We start from the raw sequence: 25,689 nt of genomic DNA on the forward strand, positions 1-25,689 counted from the left end.
GGAGGACATTTCACTCTAAGTAGAGTTACCATGTCTGCATATTGCAGTAAGGAATGCTGAAAGAATTCTGGTCCATGTCACTATGTGTTATTTTTAAGTGCTTGATGGCACTGGAATTGGATTAAGGCAGTGGGGTTGGGGACCACTGGATTAAGGTCAGTTTTATGTTTTGTTTTTGTGGGTTGTTGTTTTTTTTTACATGGAACATAATGTATATTTATTAGAGCTGGTCAAAAACGTATGTTTAAAACTCTTTTATGATACAGGACGTCTATTCAAAAATGAAAATTTTCTGCATTTTTTTTATTTTTCTAATTTTTTTCATTAAAAAAACCCACAAAAATTGGTTTTCAGTGCCCCCCCACACACACACCCTTCCCTGCCCCTTTCTCAGTAGCAAAAAAGAAAAAAAGGGACGAGAAATGGGAGGAAAAGACGAGAAAGGAAGAAAAACACCTTCACTGTCAGTTTATGAAACTTTTTGTTTTTTTCAGTTTTGAGAAACCAAAAAATGTTCAGTTTTTTTGCTTTGTTTTTTAGTCAAAGACAAGCAGCGCCACCTTTTTAGTGCCTGGCATGTTTTTTGTATTGTGCATTTGCATTTAACTAACACGCTAGATATGGTGGCTAGATGTTGGCAAAGACTCAATACAATTGTTGCGAAAAATGCAAGCTTTAAACATTGGCTGGTGGGATAATTGTCTTGTGCTCTGCCACTTATCTTTTAAGTGTTTTTGTGACAAGGGGAAGTTTTGGGGGGTTTTATTTGGTGCTCCCTGCTCTTGTGATGCAGCCTCATGGAACAGGAAAACATCACACACAATGACAGGTTTCAGAGTTTCAGAGTTCAGGAGTTGTTAGTCACAAAAGAACAGCAGGAGCACTTAGGGCTTAGAGACAAATAAATTTAAGAGCAGCAGGCTGGCCCCCACAGCTTCGATCTTGATTGCATGGGATGGGTAGCCCACGAAAGCTTATGCTCAAATAAATTTGTTCGTCTCTAAGGTGCCACAAGTACTCCTGTTCTTTTTATCACACACAGTGTTAGGGGTCTAGATCATTCCTGACAGCCCCTCTATGCATTGATCTCCTTTGACCCACATGGGCAGAAAAGGTCAGCTGTATGGCCCCATTTCCTCTTCCTGGAACCCGGCAGAAGAATCCCCAGGAGGGAATCAGGATCCTTGTGGAGGGGATCAAGACCAGAACTAGGTTGGGAGACAATGGTCATGGTGGTGGAGGCCCAGGACAATGCTGCCCCTCCCACTCTCCTATCAACCCTACAGAAATTAGGCAGAAAATGTATTGCAGTCCTGAGTTGTGTTATATTTCCCATGGAGCCCCTCCCTACTGGGAAAATAACAGTAACAAGGAGTCCCAGCCACAGCCTTGGCCAGGAAAGGCTCTAGAAGCAAAACTAACAAAGAATGGTGAGGAGATGATGGGAGACTTGGAGACTCCTTGACTCCTATAGGGCACCCTCTCTACAGAGAATGATTTGGGGGCATTCACAGAGAGGGACACTGAAAGTTGTGGGGCAGGTGGAATGCATGGTGTTGGTGACACTGTTGAAGCTAACTGGCTTCAATCAAGTTGCTCTTGGATTTACGCTTGGGATCAGGACTTGGCCTTAAATCTTATATAGATAAGATTCCTTATACACAGGTATAATCTCTCTGAAAGAGTAATTGCATTTTTGGGTCCAAATACCTCACATTCTTGATGGTTTCTGCAATCTTATGTTATATGATAGGGGAGGTTATTCCACTTACACTTGGATTAATGAAGCTCTGTTGAAATATGCCTGAGTTGTCTAGTGCTGACATGAAGTTTAATATAAAATGGCATCCAGGGGTAGGAGGAAAATGAAGTTGCTGTCAACCTGAAAGAGATTACTACAAAGCAACGTCTGCCTCCTTTGGAACTGGCCAAGCTAGCAGTCAAATTGGACCATCCCTGCATCCCAAACTGCCAAGCATGCTGACATCTGGCAAACATCTCTATGGCCAGAGTCCAGGGAAACTATGCTTCAGATATTGCGCAAGCACTTGCTCAAACAGGCAAGAGCATGTAAATATCAGCTCATTTAGTGGAAACTCCATTTCAAGTGTTTCTCTGCCCCACAACAGTTTTGCAGCAATTCAGTTGACCTGGCTCTTTAATATCATTTGAAACTTACTGATTTCCCATTTAATGCCAATTAAAACTTACTGGTTTCTTGTTCTAATAAACTGTCTTTAATGACATCACAGTGAGTCTGAATTTTAGACTTAGACGGTGTACTGAAATGGATGTTAAAGTTACCTTATAATGCATATATATTAATATATATATAGCCCCTTTCTTATAGGCTCTCAAAGCACTCTGCTAAGGTAGGCAAGTATCATTCCCCTTTCACAGAGCTTAAGTGATTTTTCCCAAGGTTAGAATGGGTCAAACAACTTCTGATGGAACAGTTTTCTATTAGAAAATGCAGTTCTGTTGAAACCAAAATGTTTTGTCGGAACATGTTGATCCTGATGAGCTGTTCAATGGGAAAAAGTTGAAACTAACTGTTTCAACTTTTTCGTTCCATTTTCATAATGTTGAAATGTTCTGTTTTGTTGTGCTCACCTCATTTCCTATATAAAACATTAACATATATTTTTCCCATTGAACAGCTCAAATTCCAGACACTAACTGGAATTTCTTTATTTCTAGTTGTTGCTAAAGAGGACATCTAACCTGTCTCCAAGTCTGAGGTCCTAGAGATACCCCCAATTTCCAGTCTTCACAGAGAAGGCCAAGCTGATCTGAACCAAACAACACAGAGCTTACAATAAAAAACACCACAATCAAAACCATCTCTGTGCAGAATCATTTTCTGATGGTAAGAAATGACTGCAGCATGGTCCTCTGCTTGCCATTCAGGTATGTGTATTCTTCTCAAATTCTTCATTTCTCACCATGTAGGATACAAAGAAATAAAAAAATACATCCATTAGTTATGCTAATCATTAATTTCCAGTGACAATCAGTAGGTGCTATAGGGCATAAGAGATATTCACCTCTTGGAATGGCTACATATATTTAAGCAGAAGAAAAACAACAGAGACCAAGAAGGACAAAATAATTAGCTACCTACCATCATTGTCTGGGGTTTGGAAGCCTTCTAAATTCAGTACTTCTTTCTAATGTCTGGTATTTATCCGTTGCCTACTAGTGCATAAGTTTCAGTAGAAACTCCACGTGGAGAATGCCCAAAGTCCCAGGCTAGCTTGCTCTCTCTTCGTTGTGTCACTGCCTGTTTTGCTGCAGGTTGTCCATCATTTGGGGTTTTATGTCTAATTACGTCTTCCAGTCCAGCTCCATTGCTTTTCATGGCCGACATTATCAATTTCAAGCTATAAATATGCATTATACACAGGTGAAAATTACACCTCGTTAAGAAACGTACATCATCTAGCTCCAGTTTATGTTCCAATGTTTTGAATTTTTACTTCTCTGAGGCTATGTTTACACTACAAAATTATGTGGACCTAAGTTACGTCGGCATAAAGCAACCGCAGTTATTACATCGCTTGTGCATGTGCACACTACGCTATGTGTAGCGGCAGTGCGTGTCCTCACCAGGAGTGCTTGTATCGGTGCAGCATGCCGTGCACTGTGCAGCTCACCACCGTTCAGTGCCTGATGCTTTATGAGGTTTTTGCAATGCCTTGTTTTGCAGGGGCGACTAGGAGCATAGGGGCAACTTCCCTCAATGCAGTGTTCTCCATCCCATTACTTCTACTGCAGCCCATAATATTGTGCCTCTTCTTTTCAAAAATCCCCTCAAACCTGTGCGGCCCGCCTCACTGTCAGCCATCGCTAACAGAAGCATGGCACCTGCACAGCTCTGCCCTATTGTCATGAGTGCTGCAAGCATGGGGCACAGGATCCTGCAGTATTGGCAGAGCTGCAACAGGAGCCATGGGGAACATGACACTTCCCTGGAGGCAAGATTCCTGTGGGACATAGAAAGAAACAATTCAAGGTTGGTGGTGGTGATCACAGAGCAGCTACAGATGGTGAAGGAGCCTGAGAAACGAGCACTGACTGGTGGGATTACATCGTAATGCAGGTGTGGGAGGATGAGCAGTGGCTGCAGAACTTTCAGATGCACAAGGCCATGTTCCCTGGATCTGTGTGTGGTGCTTTCCCCAGCCCTCCAGTGCAGGGACCCCAAAAATGAGAGGGACCCTGACACTTGGGAGCAAGTGGTGATTGCACTGTGGAAATGAGCAATGTCAGTTTGCTACCAGTTAGGCAGGAATCAGTTTGGAGTTGGGAAATTCACCGCAGGTGCCATTGTCATGCAAATGCACAGGGCCAGGAATCACCTCCTGCGACGCAGGACTGTGACTCCAGGCAATGTGCAGGACACAGTGAACGGCTTTGCAGCAATAGGGTTTCTGAACTGTGATTGGGAGATAGCTGGCATGCATATCCCTATTTAAGCAGCAGACCACCTTGCGACATAGCACATCAGTAGAAAGGGCTACTTTTGTATGGTTATGCACTTGCTGGTGGATCACTGGGGATGCTTTACTGACATCAGTGTGGGCTGGTCAGGGACGGTGCATGGCACTTGCATCTTAGAACACAGGACTGTGCAGAAAACTGCAAGCAGGGACTTTTCTTTTCTGACCAGCTGCTTACCATTGGGTACATTGAAATGGTAATAGTGATCCTGGGTGACCAGCCAGTCCCTTGTTCCCCTGGCTCATGAAGCCATGCACCAGCCACCTCGACAGCAGCAAGGCGCTTCAACTACAGGCTCAGTGGGTGCCGAATGACAATTGAAATGTGCCTTTGGTTATTTGAAGTGTCACTGGCATTGTTTTCTTATGAGATTGGACCTCAGAGAGGAAAAGATGCCAATGGTTATAGCTGCCTGCTGTGTCCTGCAGCATATCAGTGAAGCAAAGGGGGCACAGTTTCTGCTGAGGTGGAGAGCGGAGGTGGAGCGACTGTCTGCTGAATCTGAACAGCCAGATACAAGGGCTATTAGAAGAGCTCAACACAGAGCTAGATGGCTCAGAGAGGCTTGGAAAGAACATTTTAATAGGGAGCCAGAGCAGTGCATGTGGCTGTAGTGTGTCTCTGCAGCCTTGCTCCTTTGCAGCCCGGTAGCATTCTCGTAGTGATTGCTGCATATGTAGGAACATAACACTGTCAGTGCACCTATTGTTTGTGAATGATGTTATGGTTCTGTGACAAAAAGAAGTAACAGGAAACTGGAGCATGTCAAACCTGCCCAGCACCAAACAGCATATGTTGTGAACTAATAGAAATGACTCTTCATCCAAACAAAACAGAATTTTATTCCATAACATGAACGAGGCACTTCACACACCAAAAAAAAACATTTAAAGCTTAATAAATTAAGGGAACATAACCTATGACGGGGAAAGAACAGTCATTTTCATTTCAGGTATACATACACCAACCCTGGCTTTCACAGGTCAGCGTATGTAAAGCTGTGATTGTCTTTAATGTCTCCCGGGGTGGAGTGGTAGGAATAGTGCAGTGACCCCTGATGCCGTGTGGAATGTTGTGGGGGATGGTGTAGGGAGGTCCCGAAATTGAGTTCTCTATGGGCTACAGAGGGAGGCGAGCACCAGATTGTTGGACCTGCAGATCTACCAGAGTCTGCAGCTTCTCTGTTTGCTTACTGGGAAGCCCTACTATGTCCTGGTGCATCTTCCTCTCCTTTTCCTGCTGGGATTCCTGCGCCTTTCTCCTACCCAGGCTGTCTGTAAGGGTGATCCTCCAGGCCCTGATCTGGTTCTCTGAAGCAGCACAGGCTTGCAGCATTTCCTGGAACATGTCATCCGGCGTCCTCTTCTTTCTCCTTCTTATCTGGCTCAGGCATTCCAAGGGTGTGGAGTGGGAGCCCCTGCAGGCCACAATACCAGCAGCTGTAAATACAACACAGAGAGGCACCATTGTCCAGTGTATTCCCAATGGAAATCGAAACTTAGGATTCTGACTGCACTCCCCTTGACCCCCAAAAGTTGTAAGCACTACATTCTCTCTTCTCCTTGGGACCAGTCACAGCACTTGCCATGGTGAGTATGGCCCGTGGAGAGGGTTGGGGGAATAGCTCACAGCCATGAATATAGCTGTACAGAGCAATGGAGCTCAATACTGGCACCATTTTCCACAGGCAGTAGTGATTTTAGCTGGTGTCTCACTCCTGAGGGTAACAGAGGCAGAGAGTGCATAGCTGCTGCTCGCCTGGGTACTGCAATGGTGCCTGCTGAAGTAATCACTGAGTGGTGTGGGAAAGTGTCCTGCCGAGGTGGAAGAAATAAGGCAGCCCTCCCCAGAAACCTTCGGCAGAGGATTGCAGAGTACCTCCATGAAAGGTTCCATCAAGCTCTCTACAGAGTATTCACCGGACATCCCGGTGCATGTAAACAAACAACTCTGCATTGCCCCCCTGCCCCCGCCTAAACTCTAGAGGAGAATGAGGAGAAGGAGCTGGGGACTCTACCTCTCTTGGTAGTCGCACTACCTCTTCAAGCACAAGTTAAAAAAAGAGTAAATCAACAGATATGTCCTGCTACTTTGGGGGGGGGTCATCCCTGTAATTTCAAAGCAAACTGCATACTCACCAGAGGTTCCTTCCCCTGCATCGGACTCGCCTGTGCTCAACTGTTGGGACTGGCTGGACGGCGGTAGAGTCAAAAACATGTCCTGGGTCGCTGCATAGCTGGATCCCCATGTTGCCTGTCCCCCATATGCATCCTCCTCTTCCTCGCCCATCTCCTCCTCCTCCTCACTGTTCACAAAAAGGGCCTCTGACTCGGGCTTCTTGGAAGCGTTCACAGTGGTGGTGGGGTTGGTAATGGGGTCTCCACTGAGGTTGGCTCTTTGTAAAAGCATCAGGTTTGCTGCTCGGCACCAGATCGATTGTTGGCCTCCCTGGCCTTCTGGTTTGCCTGCCACTGCTCCTTGGCTTTCACGCAGCACTGCTGTAGTGTAGCCCTTCTCCTGCATGCCCCAAGCAATCTGCTCATAGATATCCACGTGCCTGCACAGCCTCTATCTCCTGCCTACTCCAGGCGGGAGCGTGTCTGCAGTGTGTAGCCGGCACTGACCACCGGGCAGTTAAACTCAACAACGGAGCGTTGCCAGGTGTGCTCATCAAGTGGGCAACCAGGAAACGTAAAAGGTCAAAAACTCTTGGGCTTTAAAGCTTCCTGTCTAGGCAGCAGAGTTCACAACAGTAACCAGTGTGGTCAGTGTGGGGGATTGTGGGACAGCTCATGGAGGCCAGTAACAGTCGATGTAAGTAACACAGCGCCTACACTATCACTGCACCGACCTAACTACATCAACCCTGGCTCTCTGCCGCTCAGGTGTTATTAAATCGGCATAGCAGGACACTTACATTGACGGGAGCCAAATTTAAGTGACGACACATAGACAGCTAGGTTGACGTAAGCTGCCTCGTATCAACCTAACCATGTAGTGTGAACCAGGTGAGAGAGTGCTATTAAACTACGAAAAGTGCAAGTACAGAGTACAGTGCCCAAACATTTGAAAAAAACACACACAAAATGGCTGAGAGTACAGAATACTGGCTCCAAACTCCCTTACAGGCAAAAACCAAATGAACAAAATATACTAAGATGCATTTAGAGAGTTAACACTCCCAAGAAGTGTGATCGTGCCTGACTAAAGAAAATTGGATGTTTGCAGTATCAGCTGCACGACACACATGCACACGCCCACATTTAGATAAGGGCTTGTTGTGAATCAATAACCAGCGGGCCGAAGACAGTATGAGTGGTATGCGCAAGAGCTTTCCTGAATCAGAAATATCATTGTTAGGCTGCCAAGTAAGTCTGAACCAAGGTTTTGTTTCCAAGTCTCTGCAGGAAAAACCCAGGGTTGCTGAAAAAAAAACCCTCTCTGCCTTCACGGAGCATGCTGCTTAGGAGACATTTGCATAGGGAATGCAACGTGCCAATTCGGTCTTTCAGGCAGCTCCATTAGCACAAAAAGGCCACAAGGAAGCAGTGTTTGCCTTAAAAATATGATTGCAGCCCACACGGTCAATTCTTCATATTGCTGCCCCTGTTTTGACCAAGCATTATCACAGGAAGTTCTGTCTTATTCAGATTTATTAAAAACCCATTTCAAGCTACTACGATTTCCTTTGACAATGTCAAAACTAGGTGTTTTATTTTTCCATATGCTTCCAATTAATCTATCACAAAGTCCTCTGCAAAGTGTCCTCCTACTCTCCTTTGGAATTGTATTGGTACCTCTTTATTGGTACCTATTTATCCACACCACAGAGATATTCAATTTCCAATGTGCTCAAACCCATCCATGGGTCTTCATCAGAGAACCCCTCAATTACTGTTTATGGAAATGGTTACAAAGAGCACCCACAGATTAACTGGCCATGGTTCCCTCTCACTCACCTCATTTCCCACCTCCTTCCCCAAACGATGGCTACAGGAATTTTACCGCATACCTTTACTTTCTAATGCTGTATGCAGGGTGTAGGAGACAGCTCTTCATTATACAGCGGTTCTCAAACTTCATTACACCACAACCCACATTCTGACAACAAAAATTATTACACAACCCCAGGAGGTGGGACTGAAGCCTCACCCCATCCAAGCCCCACTGCCTCAGATGTGGGAGCCAATGCCCAGGGGCTTCAGCCCTGGGTAGGGGGGCCTGTAAGGCTGAGCCCCACTACCCTGGACTGAAGCCAAAGCCTGAGCCCCGCCGCCCAGAGCTGAAGCCCTTGGGTTTCAGCAGCCCAGGGGAGTGGGGCTCAGGCTTCGATTTCAGCCCCAGGCCCCAGCAAGTCTAATGCCAGCCCTGGTGACCCTGTTAAAAAGGGGTCGTGACCTACTCTGGAGGCCTGACCCAGAGTTTGAGAACCATTGAGCAGAACACAATATAACAAGATCCCCAGGCTGGAAGCCTAAACTAGGCAAATTCAGACGAGAACTAAGGTGCAAGTTTTTAAGCAAGGTTAATTAACTATTGGAACAAATTGGGTATTAATGTGATGGATTCTCCGTCATCTGAAGGCTTGAAATCAAGACTGGCTGTGTTTATAAAGACATACTATTGCTCAAACAGAGGTTATTGGCTTGATGCAGCAATTACTGGGTGAGGCTTTTTGGCTGTTCTATGCAGGAGGTCAGGCTAGATGATCATAATGGTCCCTTCTGGCCTTAAACTTCTTCCTTTTAGAGTCTAAATTAATCTGATTTTTTAATATTCCAGAACCAGTTTATTCTTTACTCTATAATCCACGGAAAGCATGAGTGCCTTGTACATTTCAATACAGGTGTAAACCCTGTCCCACCCGGGTGATGAGCTGATACTCACACCACTCAGAATTCTTTAGCCATCACATCCAAATGCCATTGTAGACGTGCAGTCATGCTGCTAGTGTGACATTATGGCATTGTAGCAGCTCTGCTTAAGGGCTGGAAGCACTTGGCCCTTGCCCAGACTCTCACACTACACCTGAGACCTAGCTCTAGGGCTTGATCCTATGTAGCTCGCCCTACACATAGGCTCCCTCAGCCCCCCACAAGCCAAGCTGAGCAAGACCAGGCCTATACCATAGGACATCTTGGCCACACAACCTGAAGCACATGACTGGATTATACTGGCTATATGGTAGGAAGGGTGGTCTAGTGGATAGGACATTAGACTAGCACTCAAAAAACCTGGTTTCATTTCCCGGATCCAGCACAGACCTCTGTGTGAAATTAGGCAAGACACTTAACCTACTTTGTGCCTTGGTTTCCCATCTGTAAAATGGGATAATATTTTTTTAACCTCACAGGATTGTGGTGAGAATAAAGACATTAAAAACTGTGAGACACTCAGACACTCTGGTAATGGGGCGTCAGATAAGCATCTTAGATATATGGACTATATTTGGCATACTCCTGAAATCCTGAATCCTTGTCATATCTCCTCAAGGACAGCATTTCTCTCGCACAATACCTACTTTAGATTGGTCAGAAAATATATACGTTAAATGGCAGCAACAGTAAGTATGCTACTCTGTTCAAAAGCTACCTTGCCTGTAGCACTGTTTGCAGTTTATCAGAATGGAATCAAAGACACATTAGCATTATGAGGGGAGTGTGTGAATGTAAGGTCTCCAAAAGGTAGTGGAAGAACATTAATTTGGTGTGATTCGCTCAGCAGCTGGGGCACTCTCCATTTTGAAAAACAAAGTGATACTCAATGTGGTAAAGGAATAATCTGCTCCTGTACAGATTCCTTAATAATAGGCAGCAGGTTTAAAACAAATAAAAGGAAGTTCTTCTTCATGCAGCGCACAGTCAACTTGTGGAACTCCTTACCTGAGGAGGTTGTGAAGGCTAGGACTATAACAATGTTTAAAAGGGAACTGGATAAATTCATGGTGGCTAAGTCCATAAATGGCTATTAGCTAGGATGGGTAAGAATGGTGTTCCTAGCCTCTGTTCGTCAGAGGATGGAGATGGATGGCAGGAGAGAGATCACTTGATCATTGCCTGTTAGGTTCACTCCCTCTGGGGCACCTGGCATTGGCCACTGTCGGTAGACAGGATACTGGGCTAGATGGACCTTTGGTCTGACCTGGTATGGCCGTTCTTATGTTCTAATCTCCGCTGTGTGTTTGCCAGTGCATCTTGTCTTCCCCATGTTGGTCTTTTACACTAGAAGCTCTCTGGGGCAGGCTCTGTCTCTATTTTAGTGTCTTGTATAGAGCAGAACACTTTTTTAATGCTGAACAAATACATTATTATTCATATTAGACAAATTAGAGGATTGGGCCAAAAGAAAGCTGATGAGGTTCAACAAGGACAAGTGCTGAGCCCTGCATTTAGGACAGAAGAATCCCATGCACTGCTACAGACTAGGGACCGAATGGCTAGGCAGCAGTTCTGCAGAAAAGGATCTAGGGGTTACAGTGGACGAGAAGCTGGATATGAGTCAACAGTGTGCCCTTGTTGCAAGAAGGTTAACAGCATTTTGGGCTGTATAAGTAGGGGCATTGCCAGCAGATTGAGGGACGTGATCATTCCCCTCTATTCGACATTGGTGAGGCCTCATCTGGAGTACTGTGTCCAGTTTTGGGCCCCACACTACAAGAAGGATGTGAAAAAATTGGAAAGAGTCCAGCGGAGGGCAACAAAAATTATTAGGGGGCTGGAGCACATGACTTATGAGGCAAGGCTGAGGGAACTGGGATTGTTTCGTCTGCAGAAAAGAAGAATGAGGGGGGATTTGATAGCTGCTTTCAACTACCTGAAAGGGGGTTCAAAAGAGGATGGATCTAGACTGTTTTCAGTGGTAGCAGATGACAGAACAAGGAGTAATGGTCTCAAGTTGCAGTGGGGGAGGTTTAGGTTGGGTATTAGGAAAAACGTTTTCTCTAGAAGGGTGGTGAAACACTGGAATGGGTTCCCTAGGGAGGTGGTGGAATCTCCTTCCTTAGAGGTGTTTAAGGTCAGGCTTGACAAAGCCCTGGCTGGGATGATTCAGTTGGGAATTGGTCCTGCTTTGAGCAGAGGGTTGGACTAGATGACCTCCTGAGATCCCTTCCAACCCTGATGTTCTATGATAACACTTTGCAAGGAATCCAGCCTAATTCTGAGAGGTAGAATCCATTGAACACACTACAGATGCTTTGGAAAATCAAAACATGATTTGAAGCAATAGTTTCAACATGTCATCGGACATAATCCCACCTCCTTGCTACCCTTCCTTACCCCCTTTGACGTGGCTTGGCCCCAAGGGGGTGCCAGAAAAGAGCAGTGCCTGCACTCAGAAGAGCACAGGAACTGGGACTGCAGCCAGACTTTGCCTGGGGCAGGATATGAGGAGACAGGCTTCTTGCATCTTCCCTCCTGTGTGCAGATAGGTCAGGAGTAAGCCAGTATATGACCTTTCACATCTGTACAGGCATTCAAATAGCATAGGGATGGTGAGGAGTGCTCCCTAAATTCCTAGATTGGTATCATAGGTCAATATCCACAAAGTAAACTGCCAGCTTATTGATACATGTTAAGTGCTCACTCCTGCAACAGGATCATCTGATGCAGACCCCTACAGAATCCCACTGACTTCAGTGGGGCTCTGCATGAACAAAGGGATCTATGCTAGCAAATTCAATTGCAGGATGGTGACATGAGCAATTCCACCTTGATGTGGTCCTCAGTCTATTTGCAGTCATTCCATCTATGAAAAATAGGCATGCCAAATAATAGCTAGGATATCCACAAATATTGCTATGCCCTGTCTTGTTCCAGAGTAAATCTGAAGTGCAAATACTTAATAATAGTTCCTCTCTTAATATTAAACAACATTATAGTTTTATAACAACACATTAAAGCAGTCAAAGTCTTTGGTTAATTCAGTGGTTGATTTATGGAGCTGAGATTCTAGCTATGTACAAATATTACTTAATACTCTATGTGCCTGATCCTGAACCAGTGAAGCCAATGCGTATTCTCTGATGACAGCAGGATTAGATCCTCTGTGAGCAGAGAAATCATCACACTGTCTACAGGCAATGCAGTGAATGAGTGCAGGCATGTGCAGAATGTGGCTGGGCTTGAATGAGATGAATTACTGTAAGAGCTGTGTGTGCGGGAGGGTCTATCCAGGATTGCCCAGGGTGATGGATCTGGGTCCTAAATCAAGTCTAATAATGATCTGGCGAAAGGGTTAAACAGCGAGGTAGCAAAGTTTGCAGAAGCTGCATTACAAGTGTATCTAAAATAATGACAATCTAGAGAAGGTAAATCTTGTTATCCTGTTCTCATAACACAACAACAAGGGGACGTTCAATTAAATTAAACGGTGACAAATTCAAAACTGATCTAAGGAAATATTTTTCCACACAATGTATGGACAGCAGAATTCATTGCCACAGGATGACATGGAAGCCAAGAATTTAACAAGAATCAAGCAGGGAATGACCATTCTTATGGGTAACAAGAATATCCACAGTTAGAATAATGAATGTTGACAAAAAATTTGGAAGGGATATTAAACCTCAGGCTTCAAACCAATCTCTAATTATTAGGGATTAGGATGAGATCTTCATTGGGAGCAGATTACCCACAGCTGCCTACGATGGGGTTTCTTCCCATTTCCTCTGAAGCATCTGGTGCTGGTCACTGTCAGAAACAAGCTAGTGGGCTAGACAGAAAGGAAGGCTCAGTGGCTGAGGTGCTGGCCTCAGAGTTGGGAGACCAGAGCTCTAGGCCTGGCTTCACCACAGACTTCCTGTATGACTGTGAGCAGGTCAGTTGGCTTCTCTGTACATCACTGCCGCATCTATAAAGTGGCACAGCCCTGCCGCATGGGGGGGTGTTCTGAGGAAAAAGACATTAATGATGGTGAGGTGCTCAAATACTGTGGTAATGAGGGTTAAACAAGACCATGGGTCTGATGCACTATGGCAATTCCTATGGATGCTGGGGATTTTCATCTGTGGAATGACTCCTGTCTGCAGCAGGCCTCTTTGGATTCCATTTACAGAAAGTGGCTTTGAGAAACCTGTGAGCTTTCCTGTGCCTGATGCCCCATTCCCACTTGTTATTTCACTTCTGAATGCTGGTTTGTTTGTTCTTTACCCTACCTTGCTCTCCCACGCAATAAAATTACATTTCTCATCAGGAACCATGGAACATCTGCTTTAACTCTTCAGGCCCAGCAGTGCTCGGAAGTTAATATCACCCTTTGAAACAGAAAAGGTCTGGCTCAAAGCAGAAACGCTGCCGCCATTACTGGCAGCCCGGCTTTTCTGTGGGAACACAGAAATCATTTCATTTTGACCACATGAATTAGCCTCATGGGATCCACTGAATTTCCTTTCTCAGGAGCAGTTTATAACTGAAGAACAAAAAAAAGCAAAGTGGAGCAAAACAAGACAGGGAGAGATCAGAGTCTGGCTCATTGAGTTCTTTGAAATATAAAGGACATGAGATAAATTTGCACCTTTAATTAGCAGACAGGATGAGTGAATTTCATGTCATGGAAAAACAGTTCACATATTAACATGGGCGCGAGAAGAATGAAAGTACACTCATCCCGTCATTCCTGGCTTTTGACCATGGCAGTTCAGGAATGGAGCAGCTATCCGCAGCAGCTGAGAGGGATGACTGGGTTACCTGTGGATGAGCACACGGTAAAGAGTACCAGCATGACAGGGTGGGTCACAACGAGGCATATTTAGCTGCTGGAGACCAAGGGGAGAAAGACTAGTAGGGAGTCAGAGAGTGGGGTGGCGGCCACACTGGGCATAGAGAGGAAGCAGAGTAGGGTGGGCCGACTGAAAGTAGGCAGGGGGCTGTGGGAAGCAGAGATACATGTGGGGAGTAAAGGTGGATGTGTGCGTTGTGGTGGGAGTCTTCAGACTGAGAGATGTGTTGCCTGATTGGGAGAAGGTCCATGACAGTCATTATGAGCTATTCTCAAAAACGAGAATGAAAATTAAATGAGTATGAATAATGAAAAGAGAGGTAACCTTTCTGGAATTTGATGGTAACTAGGCAGGAAATTGGTGTGAATCAAGTGGGAGAGGGGGGAAAAACCATTTAAAATCTATTAAGCACCAGCAAAATGTCTGCAGCGATTCCACCTCATGCCAGGACCAGGTCATATTGCACCAAGCTAAATAGGGAGGGGTCAGCAGTTGGTCAGAAGATGAACTTGGTGCTGTGGTATGTGGTCTAATAATTCAGTAGGTCACATTTGCTTCTCTGCATTACTGACTAGCCAAAGGTGATGCTAGCACCAGGCTGGGGGCACTATGCTGCACTGCTGTATGATGAGCAGTAGAATCAAGGTCTTGAATGCTCATGGTCATCAAATATCCCATGGCACTTTCTGAATGAACCACTGGGGTCCTGGCTAGATTCTAACTGGGGAATTTACATGCTGCTTAATTAAATTCCTTCCACTGTTCCAGTCACACCTGCTTTTCTTTTTCACAGTTCATCCTACGTTGTTGTGCAGCATTGCTGTGCACTGTTAAACAACTGTCACGTTCCACCCGAGAGGTGGCTGAAGTGAGGCACTCTGGGGTGCTCCAGACTGAAAGTCACATTATAAAAACAGGTATCATTAGAGAACTGAGTTCAGGGGCTGCTTTCAAAATATGAGTCAAATAACATGAGATTAAGGCTCAGTTTTCCAAGCTGCCTGTAGGACTCGGATGCCAAATTCCCATTAACTTTAGTGGCTTAAGTGGCTCTGAAAATGTTTAACCTAAATCAACATACAATCTTAAAAATGAGGTATTCACATTCCAGTCCACGCGACAGCCAGGGAAGGAATTAAGATGAAGTGAAAATCAAGATTAAAAACCCTCAAACCACCAAATTTCACTCTTCTGCCCTAGGAGGCACCTCCATGGATCAAGGTAAGATTATTCTAAATGCTTGAGTCCTTCTCCAGCCCAAACCTCAATAACCCTTTGAGTTTTGCCAGTGACTGACTGCTGCTGGGGAAACCATCTTTGGAGTTTGGTTTCCCTTAGCTTCCGTATGGCTCACCGCGGCCAGGAGACTCAAGTAGGAGTATGTGCTGTACATACTGAGGCCTAAGTATGGATCCAGCAGGGACAAGAACTGCAGCAGGGCACGAAGCTTCAAGATGCGGCGTTAATTATTTTTGTACACTAGCAATAACATTTCCTTTGGCCTTGTCTTCATCACCTGTATTTCTGCCATGAATCATTTGCAACCAAGGCAGTGATGAGCCAGAAATACAACCCACGATCCAATCACCTCCTGAACATTGAGAGAGCTCAAATTCAGCTCTGAATTTCTCAGCTTGGGGCTGGTTCTAAAATGAACCAGATAAAACCTCAGCTAAAGCCTCACTCCTGAACTTGCGGAAAGTGTGGATCCACACACCCCTGCCTAAATAGTTGCGTGGTGGGAAGACAGGATGGGGTTTGGAGTGTGGGTTAATTGAAATAGAACGGGATGTTGGCTAAGTCTTTATGTTTGTTATGAGTTTATGCTTCTAGTCTGAGAGTCATACCCATGCATCACACTTTTACTGAAGTCAATGGGAGGTGTGCTTAAAAAAGGATGGCAAGATGTGGCCATAGTTGCTTTTACTTTTCCACTTCAACAGTCACACTAGATGTGTTTCTTCCTATCTTAAGCATACGGTCTAATGGATAGAGCTGTCCTCACCAAGTTTATTTATTTCCTATGATAAGCACTGGCAAACGTCCATCAGATTTCTGGCTGCTGTTGTGTTTAAAAGCAGAAGTTTCCTTCTGCTCCCTGAATCATGTTTAAAGCTTTAACTTGACTTGCTATGGAGATTTAGCCTAAGTCTACTTTGAAGCTACTATGTTTCCAATTGTCAACTCTGGACTAGATGACTTGGGGCTAATTTCCAAAAGAGTTCAGGGCCAGATGTTCATGGGTTCAGCACCCACAGTTGGGCCCAGATTTTTCAAGAGAGCTCCTTCTAGGCATCTAAATAGGGCCCAGGTTTTCAAAAGTACTCAGCACCCATTGTGATACTTGTGGCCCGAGCTACATACCAAATCTGCACCTAATGTGCTGAGGTCTTGTGAAAATCTAGCCCCTGACGGGCATCCTTGATGTGCGGATATTTATATCACCAAAGAGACTGGCCTCATCCTGAGGCTTAGGGACTGCCAGACTGGTAAACAGTCTTGATTTTCTTTCTCTAGATTACATGTCGTGTGTAAAGCAACAGCGATTGACTTTTATTGGTAAGAATATTTGAAGCATGCTATTTTCTTTTGGATAAGGGAGTTTTCAGATTCTCCCCAAAGTTAAAACCAACACATGTAACTCATAGGTGAATGCCTTTTTAGTAACATGTTTTGTACATTAGAGTTACATGACTCACAAATGGAACCAAAGTGAAAGTGGCCCCTTTTATATATGGGAGCACACAAACAGGGGGTTGGACTAGATGACCTACTGAGGTCCCTTCCAACCCTGATATTCTATGATTCTATGATTCTAAATATATGTAACATCAAAATATGACATACTATCACATATTTAAAACACATCTGTCCTTTTCACATGGGAAAATCTGAGCAAGTGTCTATTGTCAGTTCCTCCATTTTTTGCTGCACAGAGAGCAGGTACTTACTGGAAGCTGTATGCAGTTTTGGTAACACTTCAGGCTTGAATACAGGGGTAGACAACAATAGTGAAGGCAGATCTGTTATAAATGAAGAGAGGAAAAAATATAACAGGCCCTGGCATTTTAATAGAAACATGTGGCAGGTCCAGTAAAGGATCAGTAGGCCACACAGAATTACACATTTGACAAATCATCTGTTTATATACATATGTATATATGAGCCCACATACAGGGACAAATTAATTAATTCCTCTCTCATAAATGTACCAGGCACCATTCTTTACAGGTTATCTCAAAACAACCTCATTCTTGTACTTAAGAAATAAACTTACATGACTCCGTTTGGATAGATACTTTGGTTACTTCAGGAGACGCTGGCTGTGTCCAGAAGGGATACATTTCAGCTATGGGAACAAAACCAAACATGTTTCAATATCATTTTAATTGTTATGATTTCTTACCTGTATAATGCCAACAGCATGCTTGGTGTGTTATAAGCAGATAAAGACACAGGACTCCTGCCTTCCTTGAACTAAATGGCATATAAAATATGGGGAGATGATGAAGGGTGAAGTTCAACATGCATATTGTTAGTCCCAAGGGTTTGGCAGGTCACGAACTAGTTGTGGGTAGACAAGGATTTACAATACACCCACTAGCATAATTAAAAAGGCCAGGAGCATGTCAGGGAGGACTTTCCAGGCACACACGGCACCGTGGCTGAAGGCCTGGGCATGAGAAGAACAGAAAGTGGGCTGATAGCTAAGTGGCTCGTGTGGAATGAAGAAGGCTGAAGAAAGAGTCAGGAGCATGGAGGCCTTGGCTGGGTAAGTAGCTGCTGTAGGACAGTCCCAATAATTTTAAGTAACTCCCCTACAATGATGAAATCTCCTCACTAGAAAGAGGAAGTTTCAGTAAATCCTGCATTTTTTCAGCAGAGATGGAGGGCATTGGTGAAGATGTACCTGCTGCAGAAACAAAGAATGTATATTAAATTGTCCAGCCAGATTTCCAAGCTAATTCAATACCAGTCACATAATATATGTCTATGGGAAAGAATTATGGGCTAGATTTTCAAAAACATTGAGTGATATTTGCGTGTCCAACTTGAGACTGCTGCATGGAGAGAGATCATTCCATTTTGTGGAGGCGCTTCATATTTCAGAATTGGTTTTTGTTCCAATTTGGATTGAAAACCCAAAGTTTAGAAAGTCTCTGTGAAAGGGAACAGTGCCCCAGCTCCAGCGCAGTCCACCAAGGGACCTTGGAAGCCCTGGGGCTCTGGCACATGGGAAGCCTGCATGATGGGCTGCCCAAGAGTGCCTGACCTTGGAAGCCCTCTGTCCCCAGTTGGGCTGGGAGCCACAGTGCTTAGGAGCCACGGCTTCCAGGCTCTCAGTTCCCTATTAGACCCCCGAGTGGGCTGCCAAAGAGCAGGAAGGGAAAACTGGCAGGAAACCAGGCATGTGTGTGCCAATTCTGCCACAATTTAATGGAAATTGAACCATCTCCATGAAAAATCACTTGTCACTTTTGAAAATCATGGCCCAAGCTCTTTCCTCATCTGACTTGAAATTTTTCAACTTTGACACATATGAAAGCAAAAAGTTACATGTGCTGGATGCTGCTGATGTTTGTAGGAGCTTTGATCTCTGGGTGGGCAAGCTGTGCCCTTATATGCATGCCCTTATATGCACACACTAGTTCTCGTTTGGCCTTTTTGAGGTACCATAAACCTGACTCACTTCTCTTCCCTTCTTATGCTCAGATTTTCAGGTAGAGGCTGAGGTGTTTAATGTCTGGAGAGTCAGAAGAAGAGTTTCTATTGTTCTCTGCACCCCAAGGACACTGCTCCCTGAAAATGACACGGATAGGCGGGGGCTGATGTAAATTCTTGAATTTGAGGACTGTTTTCTCAAGATGACAGCGAGCTCAAGCTTGATGCTTTTCCTCAGGAAGTAACATTTCAGTGGATTGGGGTCACAGAAAATCCATGGCTGGATCTAACAGGAGCTGTTTTTCTCTCCCTTCCCCATCCTGTTAAGCCCACCTTCTCCTTCTAGCACACAGCCCCTGAGTAGCTCTACAGAGGGTAGGAAGTTGGGCAAAGAAAGAATAATTTCCCTGGGCTACAGAGTGCCTGAAGAGTCACTCCACAGCTGCTGCTCCAATGCACTCCCTAAACCGGCAGGGAGGACAAGCTGAGTGATCACAAGCAGGATTTAGCCTCACTGAAGATGTATAAGCAAAGGACATAGTCTACTGAGTAAGTGAGACCTCTTATGTTCCCAGGCTTCTGATCACAGCAGACCATTCTCTGAACTCACTTGATGGCTGCATTTGGGGTAAAATATCATAGCTTTCCATGGGAGTAGGAGGTGGCCTTGTAGTGCCATGTCCTTTTGAAACATCTGTCTGTAACCACCAGGGCAGCTGTGGAATTGGAAATCCAGATCCTTTCAAACCAACAGTCTTTGGCCATGTGGGAAATCTTGTAGAGAGGATTTCGTCTCCTTTCCATGCAACAGTCTGTTCCCAGGAAGGCATCCTTGTCGCTAAAGCCATAGAGGAACAGGAAGGATGTTATCTGATTGCACATTGATGTACACGCCTATTGCAGCACAGCCAATGCCAAAACATCCAGAAAATGGCAAGCATAACGCTTTGGGGAACAGTCGGGTCTACAGTACACATGATAAAACCTAGTATACATTGAATGGCAACTACTCAACCTCATTAGAGAGGCCAGGGGAGAGATGGATGCATGGTACAATTTCATTTCATGCAACATTTTCTCTTTTCTGAATGAAAAAAAAACCAAAAAAGTTTTCAAAAACAAACATTTTACTGAAAAGTTTTCTGTTTATTGGGGAAAAAAAGGAAATAAAATGTTATTTTTCAGTTTTTTCCCTTAGAAAATAATTCTATCGTTTCCTAACCAGCTCTACTGCTGAGCTAAGAGGTGAGGGTTAAGGAGGGGGAATCGTGTGATGGGCATGTGGGGAAAAAGAAGAGGGATGAGTTTGGTGGGAGCTGGAGGACGGAAACTGGGATTTGAGAAGGATTGGGGAAATTGGGTGGAGGGAGTTGAGACTGGGAATGTGAAAGACAGTGAAGGTTTGGTGTGAGAGGGTTGAGAGACATGGAAAGGGAAAGGGTTTGAGGATAAAGAGAAAAGTGTCTATGAGAAGGAAAAAGATGAATATTTAGAGATCGCTGGGAGAGAAAAGATGGTCCAGTAGCTTGGGCCCTGGCCTAGGACTTGGCAGATGTGTTTCAAATCCCTGCTCTGCCACAGACCTCCTTTGGGAAGTCACTTAGCCTCTCTGTGCATTCGTTCTCTATCTGTAAAATGGGGATAAATATCTCTTCCCTCCTCACAAGGTATTTTGAGGATAAATACATTGAAGGCTGAGCTACTACAGTAAGGGAAGCCGTGTAAGTACCTTCGATAGCTAGACAGAGAAAGAGGAGACAGACTGGTGGGAAGGAAGGGTTTATGGGGAGAATGAGTGAGATTTGGGAAGCATCTTGAACAATCTCCTCCATCTCACATGCCCTGCAACCACATTTCCTTAATTCACATCCCTCCTTAAGACACTTCTTCTATCAACAATGAAGTTATTTAAAAAAAAGCTTTGGGCCATTTTGTGCATAGAACTTCAAATCCCCAATCAGACACTATTAGCCGGATGTGTAATGTTTCTCCAGTTTACATATCTTGTGCTTTAGGAAAGGCTGTGCCTTCCTCTAGATTTTGTCCTGCATCGAGCACACAGTGGTGCGAACCAAATAAGAGACATAAATGCATTTCAACTAGTCTGCCCAGGAGATTAAATATTTAGCTCTGAGGATACTTGCATACTTTTAAATGTCCAAATGTCTTCAGGGGGCTCGTCCACGATCTTGTCAGGGTCTTCTCGTAAGGTCATTAAGCTGGGAAGAATTGAGTCTATATCTTTTAGTTAGTAAAAGTTAGAGTTAGTTGTATCCTGTCATGCTCATAATCTAAAGCAAATTTGATAGCATTTGCATATGTAAATCAAATACACGGGTTTAGAGCTAGTTCTGGTGTAAGAGAAACAACCATTGTCTTTGAAAGAAAAGTAGCTATTATATGTTTTTACTGTTTTGTTAAATAGGAGAAACAATTCTCTTGGACTTAATCATGCACAAGTAAAATTCTCATTGACTTCACTTATAATATTTGTGATGTTCACATTGAGCAGAAGATCAATTCACCAGTGGCTGCGTGAGGCCAACATTTTAGGTGTAGCTCAATTTACCATGCAGTTTAGGTTACCACAACAGGTGTTACTGTAGCAACGGTGTCTTATCCCCCTCTAGTGGCTAGGTCACGTAGAAGATAAGAGTTTATTACTGCTGAGAGTTAATGGAGTTTGTCCTTTAAATCAAGTGCAGTAGAGTCCTGTGGTTTTGATACTGACAGTTCCCAGCTCCGGAGATCCTATTTTCATACAAGTGTTTGTTATTTTGGGGAATTTCACCTAGATTTACTTTCCCAGATGTGTATCTATGGAATGAACACACGTGTCTTACAAACCTTACAGACTATACTAGATACCAAATATCATCCATTCATCTCTATAGGGAGAGACTGGACTGCAGTGACTGACAAGTTCACTACTAGATAGAATGCTAGCTCCCTCACCTCCCATCCACATCTTAGTCCCGCCAAACATCTGGAGAAGACACAGCTCATGGGGTCATGACTACACCTACCTCTCACACCACACTCATGTGGTGCATAAAAGAAAAGACTCTCCTTTTCTGCCCCTAAACATGGTACCAGCATGTCACATATCCACTAGACACCTCTCCATTATCTCCCACCTTTCAAAGATGTGCAAATTCCCCACCATATCTCCAACTGGGGTAAATGCAACACCTTTCCTCTAAATGACTATGCTTTTGTATCCAAATTAGAAATATAGATCTCTGGCTTCTTTTCTCTCAGTAAGCAAACCACAGACACTTCCTAAATCTTACACCAGGCATTAGGAGCACACTCAAAGGATAAAGCATTAGATGAACATCTAACCAATCTTCTTATTATTTTCTATTAATTATTTGTGCTTTCTGAGGGCAAATTCAAGGTCATAGTAGTGCTGTTGAATCAAATCCTATAAGGTTTTGAACATCTACTATCCCCACGGAAGGCAAAGGGCTATGGTGGGTATGCTCAGTACCTACCCCCACTTAATGGCCTGATTGAAAGCCCATTTAAGTCAATTGGAAGACTCCCAGGGCTTGTCTACACTACTGCGCAGGGTCGAGCTAAGATACGCAACTTCAGCTACACGGATAGCGTAGCTGAAGTCGACGTACTTAGATCTACTTACTGCTGTGTCTTCACTGTGGTAAGTCGACAGCGGACACTCTCCCATCAACTCTGCTTGTGCTCCTCATTCTGGTGGAGTACCAGAGTCAATGGGAGAGCGTTAAGCGGTCGATTTATCGCGTCTAGTATAGATACGATCCAGTGGGTAGTGTAGACAAGCCCCCATTGACTTACGTATGTGCTTCACTTCAGTGAATTTTGGATTAAGTCATAAAGGTCAGACCAGGGCTGGATTTCCAATTAGGCACAATAGGCACGAACCTAGGGTCAACGGCGTTCTAGAGAGGCCTTACCTTTCTAAAACTGTGCAACACGAAGGTTAGCTGTAGGCAGGGGGGCCCTGAAGATGCTGTGCCTAGGGGCTTGTAAGGTGTAAATCTAGCCCCGGGCCAGACACTTCATCCACTGAAATCAATAGAAGTTTTGCCTTTAATGGATGAAGGATCTGACCCTAAATCTGGTGATGTGCCAGTGTTGCATTTAACTCATACACAGTTTCCTGTGGTTAATGTGTAGGATAAACAGAGAAGTAAATCTTTGCATTCATTGCAGTGGTAACACAAAAACATGTTATTCATTTATTCCGTCAGGATGTACTTACCCAGGAGCGCAGACATATTACTGGAAAATGTGTAATTAATAACAGGAGATTTCTCTATCATTTCCCAAAAGTCAGACATATTTCTGCCTGCAAAAACACATGCACAGAAATAACAACGGGGATTAAAGCAGTAGAGTCTTGATTTAATCAGTGCTGTAAGTGTAAGGGTTATAGTCTCAGAAGGAATAAGTTCTACATTTACCTGTTCGACCTGCCATCACGCAGATATAGATGCAGTCTGAATCATTGCTCTGACTCACTGAAAGGAAAACAAATGTAGATCAAATGCTTTTTATTAGTGTACTTTAAAAGAGTTGAAATCATAGAATCAAAATCCACCTAATAGGGGTGATTACTAGAGCTGGTTGAAAAATCCCAATCCAAACTTGTTTTTTGACAGAAAATTCAGGTTTTGACTAAATGAAAGTTTTCACAAAAGTGTCTGCTGTCCATAGAAAATTCCAATTTTCTTCAAAGAAGCAAGATATTTCAGTTGAAAAGTGAAATAGTTTTATTTGAATATGCCTCTGTGGTGTCTTGTAGGAACTGTAGTGTAGGTGCCTCATGTTCCATGTCTCCTCTATGGGCTAGACTCCTCCTTGTGAACTACATCTCCCATGATGCATCATATGCAGGGACTCCCATGATGCATTGCCTCGGCTGTCCAAAAGGGGAGATGATGGTGCCTCATGGGAGATGTAATCCAACCAGGGAGTCCACCTTATGCAGGACAATGGGAACATAAGACATCTGAACTACAACTCCCATGAGGCATTGTGACAGCATTTCCAAATGAAAATATTTTTGTTTTCAGCTGAAGTATTTTGGTTTCTGGATGAAATTTTTCAATATTCAAATTTCCTCCAAAAATAGACCAAATATGATTTTTGTCCAAATTTTCCATGAAAAAAATCCCCATTTCAAACCAGTTATAAGAGCTACTCTCCAGTATAAGAGGAGCCTAGGTTGAAAGAGTCCCATCTTGAGTCTGGTTCACTCCCAAATGTACAGTTTTTTAAATAGCAAATAATATGTCAGTTGTTTTTACAGGATTACCATTAACTGCACCTCAGAATTTGAAGTCTTCCTATTAATCTGTCTGTCAATATAATTAGGAAATTCTGCAATTTTAAGGTAATATTATTTATGGTTTGATTATGCAGTTCTTAGTCAAGTTGATGTGCAATCTCTAAAGTCAGTGGGATTCCTTGTGGAGTAAGTTGCTCCCAGAGGTAAGGAAAGGTATCAGAATCTGACCGTGAGTTATATAAGGCAATTGACAGGATTTTAAGGGTAATAACCGAATCAAATAATTTTCAAAGGGATATTTATCCCCTAAAAATATTCAGGAAAAGTGAGTCCCACATTTTGGGCCAGATTCTGCTACATATACTCAAGTTGAATAGTACCTTACACCAGGAGTAGTAATAGTAATAAATAATATCCAGGGCTTATAATCAGTAGATCTCAATGCACCCATAAAGGCATATCAAAGCACCAGTCTACAGATGGGGAAACTGAGGCACACAGAGATGAAGTGACGTGCTCAAGATCACCCAGCTGGTCAGTGGCGGAGCTGGGACTAGAAGCCATGCCTTTGGAATCTCAGTTCAGCGCTCTATGCACTAAGCAACATTGCCTTCCCCTGTCCCATTGAAGTCAATAAGTACTTGTGGAGGAAGTTTGAAGGACTATTTGTGGAATGTGATACTAAAGTTGACTAAGGGAACCTTAATCCAGCCCTAAATTAATCCCTTTACATTGTTGGTCATATGTTACAAAGACGCTGACAATAATTCATTACATTATGAAACAGAGTTTTAATAAAAATATTTTCATAACATGCCCTTTCTATGTTCCAGGAGTGAACAGGGCAATGATGAAAAGAAATGCACACCTGAGACGATGGAGGTTGATTTGAAAATTTCTGTGAGGTAACTGGTGGAGTTTCCAATAATATCTACAAGTAAAGCTGTAAAATCTAGGAGACAAAACAGAGCAAGTTTACAATCCCAGGCCCCAGTTCCATAGTCCATCCCTGTTCAGCAAAGCACTTACGTATGTGCTTCACTTTTAGGCATGTGCTTTGCCTTTGATTTCAGTGGTAATTAAGAATGGGCTTAAAATTAAGCATGGGCTTAAGTGCCTTGCTGAATAGAGATGGATTTAAGTACAAACTTTGCAGAACTGGCACTCAAATGCTTATCAATAGGAATGCTCTGAAGTAGAACAGAGAGGTTAAATACTGAATACAGGGAAACGTTCTCTTATGTGTACATGGCCTATGTGCCATTGAAATCCCACTTAGGTGCTACATAAACTCCCCAAATAAGACTTACGTGATGCCGAGGCCTTCACTGGCCCTCTACACTGAAGAGAAAATCACTTTTAGAGCCAACACTGTGGTATCAATTTTAGCAGCGTTTCAGTACATGGCATTTATATTAGAGTAAACTTGTGTAACTTGGCTTAGGAAATCAGCAGGAGATAGGAATACAGGCCACACATGTAAGCTTAGCCCCGGTGGCCTTTCATTTGTAGACAAATTGCTTAGTGTTAT

General features: G+C 43.8%; 1 protein-coding gene across 1 annotated transcript in view; it reads right to left on the reverse strand.

Annotated features, from left to right (window-relative positions):
* Positions 1-25,689, reverse strand: part of HHLA1 (HERV-H LTR-associating 1) — a 39,778-nt gene that overhangs the window by 8,499 nt on the left and 5,590 nt on the right. Inside the window, exons 6-12 of the mRNA XM_039521515.1 lie at positions 25,027-25,110; positions 23,332-23,388; positions 23,130-23,216; positions 21,032-21,124; positions 19,494-19,721; positions 17,499-17,570; positions 17,173-17,244 (exon numbers count right to left, since the gene is read on the reverse strand). Coding sequence (XP_039377449.1) covers positions 17,173-17,244; positions 17,499-17,570; positions 19,494-19,721; positions 21,032-21,124; positions 23,130-23,216; positions 23,332-23,388; positions 25,027-25,110 — 693 coding nt within the window. The remainder of the gene's footprint in view (positions 1-17,172; positions 17,245-17,498; positions 17,571-19,493; positions 19,722-21,031; positions 21,125-23,129; positions 23,217-23,331; positions 23,389-25,026; positions 25,111-25,689) is intronic.

Source organism: Mauremys reevesii, linkage group 2 (assembly GCF_016161935.1).
Source record: "Mauremys reevesii isolate NIE-2019 linkage group 2, ASM1616193v1, whole genome shotgun sequence".
NCBI lineage: Eukaryota > Metazoa > Chordata > Testudines > Geoemydidae > Mauremys > Mauremys reevesii.